General features: G+C 33.8%; 1 protein-coding gene across 1 annotated transcript; it reads right to left on the bottom strand.

The window, feature by feature from the left end:
* Positions 1 to 318: 318 nt before the first annotated feature.
* On the bottom strand, positions 319 to 726 carry LOC137734481 (uncharacterized). Its single transcript, XM_068473741.1, has one exon. The coding sequence runs from the start codon at positions 724 to 726 to the stop codon at positions 319 to 321; it is 408 nt and encodes a 135-aa protein (XP_068329842.1).
* Between the last annotated feature and the right edge of the window lie 8193 nt (positions 727 to 8919).

The raw sequence follows: 8919 nt of genomic DNA, 5'->3' as shown, positions 1-8919 counted from the left end.
GCTAGAGTCAACTAATTATCTCTACAAGAATGCCTAGGAAAACATGCTATCCAGTATATTACACGATCCTTTCTTAATATAGATAAAATTATTGGGTTCGAATAAAATTTTTCTTTTGTTCTATATATACTCGTATCAAAGTTCCAACCACAAGTTTATTAAGGTTTTCAATTGTATTTAGGGATAACCAGGTTGCAAAGTCCATCACAATATAAGAGCCCTCTCGAATTTCAGTCCAGAAAACAATCCTTGAAATCTATTCATACAAAATGAGAAAACAGTAAACCTATCCTCACATGAACAATAGAACAAATAAAATTACAAACCCTCCTTGACTAAAATGTCCTGTATCAAATCCGGAGGCTCCTCAAGCCACACAAACTCCTGAGGGCTACTAAGGCCCATCCAAGCAAGTCGATGCGCCGCCTCGTTTCCTTCCCGCTGAACATGACTGACCCTCGAGTTTGGCATTCCTGCAAGAAAGCACCTCAAATCGTTGACTATAGGCCTTAAGGGGGAAGAATCATCCCCTTGTCCCTTCATAGCAGCCATCCTCAAGCTAACATCGCCTTCAAAAGTAATTTGACAATCCTCCGACCAACAATGTTGTACCAGCAGCACCGCCTGACGTGCAGCCATGAACTCCGTGTGGATTGCAGAGGCTGGTCTCGTAATGGGACCTGCAGCAGCTGCCATGAAGTCCCCCAAATGGTTTCGTATCACCATCCGAATCACCCCCCCCCCCGGGGCAGAGGATCCGACTTTAATAAGATTATAATTAGAAAAACACTTCAAACTCAATAATTTCAAAATACGTAAAAACTAATCATTTTGTATCAAAAGAAGGAACCAAAAAAATCCGAGCTTACAAGTAAATAGATGATGAATTTTGTTTTCCTTCTTTTTGAACTTTTAAAGTGTTTTTTATATAAATCGTGAGGTATTTTTTCTTATTTACTAACCCAGTCAATATGGGACTAAAAAAATAATGATGTTTTCGAGTCTTTAATTGATATGTATAAGCAATGAATGAGCACTAAATTAAACCTATTGCTGACACGTCATATGATTTGCAAATTGGCCTATGCATTACTCTTTGTTGAATGTTAGACTTGAATTGAAATGAATGTTTAAAAACTGCGACCCATGCAGATACTAGCTAGTGATTAAAGCGAAAATTAACAACCAAACACAAATTCGTAAAAATTGAAAAGAATAAACATGCAAATAGTACTTCTAACTCATGGCTTCTCGTTAATTTTAAACAACAAAAAGCACCACTTCAAGTCCAACTTTTTTATCATTTGGCCATATAAATTTATACTTTTATGAATTTATAAAAATTAGAAAGTAAAGACACATGGTGTTTTGAACTCAAGACCTTCTAATTAATTTTAAACACAAAAATACTAGTTCTACTTAAATTTCTTTGACTTTTGTCCAAATTATATAAATTTATAGTTTACCTAGCCCGCACTGGACCTGGGCCATTCCTGCACCCTACTAGCAAGGTTACCCTTCCGAGCAGGACCCAGTTCCATACCGTATGCATTCGCTCATGTCAAGCACTTTACAGACTTTCTCCTACTTTTCCTCGTTCTCTTATACACTACCTATGTGGACAACATTTCGTGTGTTTTGGTATCTTATCTTTGGTTTTTATGGGGTTAGGTTTTGGTTTTGAGTATGATTTGGGATATGAGTGGTTAAGTAAGAGGATTCTCTCAAAGTGTGACTCTTCCAGATAGACTCTCTGTCATCTCACAATTTAACGTCAATTTATATGTCATTATTATAAAATATTATGCAAAAAATATGGTGATAGAAAATTCATAAAGAATCTCACTTCTAAAATAGTCTCCTTAACTTGAATTATAAGTTGGAATAAACAATACCAAGTTCGGAAAACTTATAATCAAGTCAGGTACGCAGCCATTTCCAATAGTTGACTGACTCATGCCCTTCACATCGACCCAGATGTCGGCCGGGCCCTCCTAACAAAGGAAAATATTCAAGCCGAAGGTTGACGTGGTTGACTGGTTGCCCTAAATTATTGAACCATCCATCCTCTGATTCCTCTCTCTCACAACCTATAAAAATGCGTATTGGTGTAGTTGCTAAAACCCAAAGTAATTAAAAATCAATAAAGAAAGAGAAGGAAGAAAAAAAAGAAGAAATCAGCAAAAACATATATATTATATCATGAGGCATGCAGCAGGCAGCAGTGTGGTATTAGGGTTCGTAATATTATGCGTGGTGATGGTGGTGGATGCGGACACGAGCCCTAGCCAGTGCAAGCAGGAGAACAACATTCTGATTAGTGCATGCAAGCCAGTTTTCATGGGGCAGAAGGCTTCTGCGTACTGCTGCCAACGCTTTAGGATTATGCACTTCGAGTGCGTCTGCCCTCTCGTTACTCCCAAGCTCACTAAATTGATCAACGTCCAGCATACCATTCAGCAGATTCGAGCTTGCGGAAAGCGTGTCCCTCACAACTTCAAGTGTGGCAGTGAGTCTCTCTCTCTCTCTGTCTCTCCTTCTCCCTCTCTCTCTGATATTATGTAATTAGTGTATATAATTAGCTGACTTGATGACTAAATCTTATGTGATTTATGCAGGTATCACCACTTCATAGAAGACAGCGGTCGATCCTATCAGAATCAGTATATATAGTTATATTTAATACAATAATATGAATTACATACTTTGAAGTTGAATTCATGTACTGGTGAGCACATGAGTGTTGCAGGAGAGGAAGAAAGGATGCGAAAATTGTATTATTTAGTATCCATAAATAAGTGGAACTAAAAGATTTCATTTTTATTGTTTGATAATAAAAATATACTTACCTTATTCTTTTCAAAGTGTCTATTTTTCCTCTTAACAATCAACTTAGTTCGCTAACTAAAACCTTTTTCTTGAATTAGAAGTTGGAATAGCCATTTCCAATGGTTGACTGACCCGTGCCCTTCACATCGACCCGGTAGGTCCCAATGGATAGATTTTTCAGTGTGTGTCCAAAATACGGGTACATATGTCATTGCACAAATGGAAGAATTCTTAGAAGAAAAAAAATTCCTCTACTTGTACAATACCATATGATACTGTCCTGTGAAAAATCTCTCTTCCTAATGGCCCTCCTAAGGAGAAGTTTTTCAGTGCCCGAAACAAGGATGGTACAACATTTGCAGAGGCAGATCTATTAAAGGACTGGAGTGGTTTTGGGATCACCCGGAAGCTTAGATAAATGGTTGTAAGGACCTTCGATGACCACCCAAATTTGGGCTGTGGTGGCAGAGAAGAGCAACCATGGCAGTTGCACGTTCTACAAAACAACAAGAGGAAGAAGAAGACACTTTTTTTTTTTAATGACTTGATCAAAAAGATGTCGTTTTAGCCAATCTATTAAAAAAAAATTAAAAGCACAGAACATGAGAGACCTTGCAGACCCACATTTAAAAAGCATTTATTAGCACGCTAGTAGCACCACTTTTTAAGTTCAAAAGGTCAAAGCATTTAAATATAAATAAAAGACAAATGACTTTTGAGTAGACACCATTTTCAATCTATTATGCAACAAAATGGGTGATTAACGTTAAATGATAGGTTAGTTATTTACATTGGGAAATATGTTTTTTTTTTTTTTGTTTTTCTGTATTGATAATCAACTATCATGATACGTTTTCAAATTATAAAAGCTTATTGTGGACAAATTTAGTTTTTGTAGTTTGTGATTATTTTGCATAAAGATTATGAATGAAAAATTGTAGTTTGTCGTTTATTTTTTCAATGTTATTTTCATCTCTTTTTTTAAGCTTTTATATTGGGATTATCTTGTATTAAAATTTTAGATCCGCCAATAACCACATGTCATTATATAAATAGAGGGAAATTTCATTTTTTAACACAAGTATCTCACCACTTGTATATATAATAACACGTAGTATACAATCCTGTGTTTTGAGCATACTGAAAAATATCTCCCTCCTTACAATGAAAAATATCCAAACGTCGGTAGTCTTGGTTGGCTGGTTGCCCTAAATTATTGAACCATCCATCCTCTCTCAACCTATAAAATGGGGTATTGCTACAGTTGCCACAACAACCCAAATAATTGAAAAATCAATTAAGAAAGAGAAGGGAAAAAAGAAAAAAGAAATCAGCAGAATCATATCATATCATGAGGCAGCAAGTGGCAACAGTGTTACTCTTAGGGTTCATCATATTATACATGGTAATGGCGGCGGAGGCGGATACGAGCCCTAGCCAGTGCAAGCAGGAGAACAACATTCTGATCAGTGCGTGCAAGCCAGTTTTCATGGGGCAGAAAGCTTCCGCATACTGCTGCCAACGCTTTAGGCTTATGCACTTCGAGTACTTCTGCCCCCACGTTACTCCCAAAATCACTAATTTGATCTCCGTCCAGCATATACCATTCAGCAGGTTCGACTTTGCGGAAAGTGTGTCCCTCACAGCTTCAAGTGTGGCAGTGAGTCTCTCCCCCCCTCTCTCTCCGATCCCTCTCTCTCTCTCTCTCTCTCTCTCTCTCTCTCTCTCTCTCTCTCTCTCTCTCCTCACAACAACAACAAAAAAAAAATTTATCCTACTAAGTGGAGTTGACTATATAAATCCAAGAATGCCACTGCACTTGGTTTTGTGCTATATCTTTCGTTAGGTCCAAGTAGTCCAAGTATTTTCTTAGATCACTTTCCAAGTCTTCCTAGATCTTCCTCAACCCCTTTGTCCCTGAGTCTATGTCTCGTATATTAGTGTTTATGATTTGTGTGTAGCATTAGAGGTATCAAAGCAAATCATTCAAGCAGAAAAATCAATGAGATGATGATCTCTACTCTAAGAGCATGGAAGAATAGTGATGCAAGAAACTCATAATCATAGCTCCTTGAATTCGATTTAGGTGTAACTGAATTGATGCTTAGAGAAAATGGAAATAGAGGGTGAGTTATAGCCGTTGGAGGCGCACACACTCATCCAACTTACACACTCACATGGACAACGCATGCTCACTTATTAGTGAGTTGTTATGACATGTGACACACATCTAACCTATTAGCTTTGTTTTAATTCCAGCCCTACATTACAAACTAAGAACAAACCCTCGAAATTGTAAGGAAACATGAAGCTTGGATCAAATGCAGCTGCAAAATCTTAAGCACCAACATTGTAATCACATCTTGTAGCCGAAGGGTCTGTAGGCCTTCGTTTAGATGTCCAAATCATCTTAACCGATTGTTTCTCATCTTATCTTCATTTGGCTACTCCTAATTTATCTCGGATATTCTCGTTCCTAATTTTGTCATTTCCCATGTGTCCACACATCTAACGAAGAATTCTCATATCCATTACACTCATTTTGTGTATGTGTAGTGCTTCACCGCCCAACATTCCATACAATAAAGCATTGTTGGCCTTATTGTCTTTCTATAAATTTTTCCTTGAGCTTTAGTGGCATTCAACGGTCGTTCAACACACGCGATGCATTCTTCTACTTCATCCATCCAGCTTGTATTTTATAATTGAGGTCTCTATCTAATTCTCTGTTTTTTTGCAAGATAGATATAAGATAGCGAAAGCGTTCGCTTTTTTGTACTTCTTAATCTCCAATCCTCATTCCTAACTCATTTGAATATCCAATCCCAGTGAACTTGCACTCCATATACTTTGTCCTTGACCTACTTAAGTGAAAACCTTTAAATTCTTGAGTAGTGCAAGAGAGACTAAATTTGTAGATAAAATTTGCAAACTAAGTGATATGTCACCAATAAAAAAAAAAAAGCATGTTTATCAACGTTTAAGTAATAATCTAATTGTTAACTTCTATGTTATTTAGTTTACAAGATTTTATCTATAAATTTAGTTTCTCTATCATTACTTATTCTTACTGAATTTGCACTCCATATACTCTCCCTCCCTTGCAGCTTCAAGTAAATCTTATTTAATTTATGCAGGCATCACCACTCCATAGAAGACAGTGGCCAATCCTATCAGAATTAGAATATTTAATATAAATAATTTATAACATATTCTGAAGCTGAATTCCATGTATTGGTGAGCGTATGAGTGTTGCAAAAGAGGAAGAAAGGACACAGAGGTGGTATATCCATAAAGAGTAATGTTAAGGAGACCAAATTGCAAAACAAATGACGTTTCACCAAAATGAAATAAGCATATTAATCGACACATAATTAATAATTTAATCATCTACAACCATATCATTTGACTTGCGAATTTAATTTAAAAAATTTGGTCTCCCTAGCATTAGTCGTCCATAAATAAGTGGAATTGAAAAATGTGTGTGTTATCCACACACCCCTTTTTACTTTATATACACCCTTTTAATTGCGGCCATCAAATTGACCGAATCAAAGAAGATCAAAGGATATAAATTAACAAGCTGTGTGTGAGAAGTAAAAAAATGTGTGTAGATAGTATACCCCTTAATAAATTTCATTTTTATTGTTTGATAATAAAAGTATACTTTTTAATTTTTTTCTGTTTTTTCCTCTTACCAATCAACTGATGAATGCTCCTCACATAGGGTTTAGAATATTTTAATGAATAATGCGAAAGACACAAAATTCATGCACTAAATTTGTGTAATAAAAATTGAGAAAATTAGAATTTCCTATATCTTTTCTATAGTTATTAGATTAAACATTCATCATTTTTAAAGATTTGATTAAGGTGCTTTGATCAATTGTCACCTCAATAACTTTCTATTTATTTAATTTCTATGTCATTAATTTAAGGGAACTTTAACGAAAAGCTCCAGATACTGTTCACTTTAACGAAAAACCACATTTTTACACTAAAAAAATCAATCATGATACTATTCACTTTACCCTTTATTTTGTCCTTATCGTTAAAACTCAAAGTTTTCAAGCTTTTTTCATTATTTTTCATTTAAAATAGATGCATTTATTTAGAGGCATAAGATAGCTTAGCAACTAATTGCCTATAATATAGGAATTTAATTTCGTCAATCCCCTTCTACGTATTAAATGACATTTTTTTAATAAAATAAAAAAAAAATTAACTAATTCCTCATTTCCTTATTATCAATATTTAAAAAAAAAAAAAAAAAGTTCTCTTTCTATTAAAAATGTCTCAATAAAAAGTTTTCAATACGCATTTTTTCACGTATAAATATATATATAATATATATATATATAATATACTTAAAACTTATGGTACATTTGAGAACAAAAGTATCAACTTTTGGTACGTTTAGTTTTCAAGTGTACCGAGAAACCAAATGTACCAAAAATTCAAATGCACCCATTGTTATGTAACCTTTTTGGTACGTTTAGATTTCAAATGTACCGACAAACCAAATGTACCATAAAACCAAATGTGCCCATTGTCAAGCAACCATTTTGGTAAGTTTAGATTTCAAATGTACTAAAAGACCAAATGAACAAAAAATCTGAAATCCATTACAAAACCAAATGTCTTTATCATATAACCTTTTTGGTACATTTACATTCCAAATGTATTGAGAAATACAAAAAATCAAATCCACTATAAAACTAAATGTATCCATATTATAGGTAACTAGTCGTAGCTGTATAATCAAACAAATCTTTATTATGTGCTCGGTCTTTTCAAATAATCAAATCTGACAAATTTTCTCTAAGTGTTCTACTACATTCACACAAAAAATAAAAATTATAACAAACAATTAAAAAAAAAGCATAGAGATGGATAATAAATGCATAAATATAGGGATAATAGGTAAAGAAAAAAAAATGAAAATGAGCAAAAGTCGTGAAAAACTAAAATTCTAAACAAAGTTGAACTTATGTGAAAAACTAAAATTAATAACCAAAATTTTAGGAAAATATTTGATCAAATTTTTAAAAGGAGTATATGTTTAGTCTAAAAAAATTAAAAAAACGAAACACCTATATCAAAATATCCCATAAAATTTTATGTGGTGTAAAATATACATGCGCATCATTTGGTGCACAAATTTAGTGAAGATTTTGGCATCTCAAGTCTTTCTCTATTTTAATTTTGCAGTTTGATTTGGTAGACACTTTCAAACTAATTAACCCTGTAAAAAATTGAATCAAAACATAAAAGAAATTGATAAAATAATCACTACCACGATTCTGAGGAGGAACAATACTAAAATCTCATCATAAGTGAGATAATTGCACAATAGTTCAATATCAATGAACATTTTCTTAACTGGAAGTTTGTAATTCAAGTAATTAAAAAAAAATTTATTTTTAGTTACGCCTCTTGGAACTCTATTTTTATCTCACATTGTTTATGCAACTCAAAAGTCACCATTTTTTTTCATTGAAACTCAAAATTCGTTCCACTTTGACTTGTAGACTCTCTCTTCTCCTTGAAAATTATAGGTCGACTCTCAGAACATATGTGAGACCCAACACCCAATAAGGCTATATCATATATGAAATACATTTGATTATAAATAACATTGTACATTAACATTCAATAATTTGATAATATTAAATTTAAAAGAAATTGAAGCGATAAAAAAAAAAAAAAAAAACAAAAATGAAATTTGTTTAACTTGGCACACACAAATCAAACTCACATAAGAAATTAACAGATTTAAGGCAATATAGAACGAATTTTGAGTTACATGAATCAAATGAGTTTAAAATCGATTTCTAAGAGACGTAACTAAAAATAAGCCTTAAGCATATATGTTTTGTACCCGATTTTCTATGTTCGAATACATATACCCAAAATCACTTAGGGCATGTTTACCAAACAGGAATGAAATGGAAAGAAACAGAATCGTATTCCTCCCGAAGTATTGCGACGTTTACTAACATGTAAGGAATGAAAAAGTAAATGGGACCCATTTAAAATCCGGAATCGAATTCCTTAATCTCCCGGAATTCTATTACCTACATGGAGGTG

This window comes from Pyrus communis, chromosome 5 (genome assembly GCF_963583255.1).
Source record: "Pyrus communis chromosome 5, drPyrComm1.1, whole genome shotgun sequence".
Lineage (NCBI taxonomy): Eukaryota > Viridiplantae > Streptophyta > Magnoliopsida > Rosales > Rosaceae > Pyrus > Pyrus communis.
The sequence above is the reverse complement of the archived record's forward strand: the minus strand, read 5'-3'. Positions and strand labels throughout refer to the sequence as shown.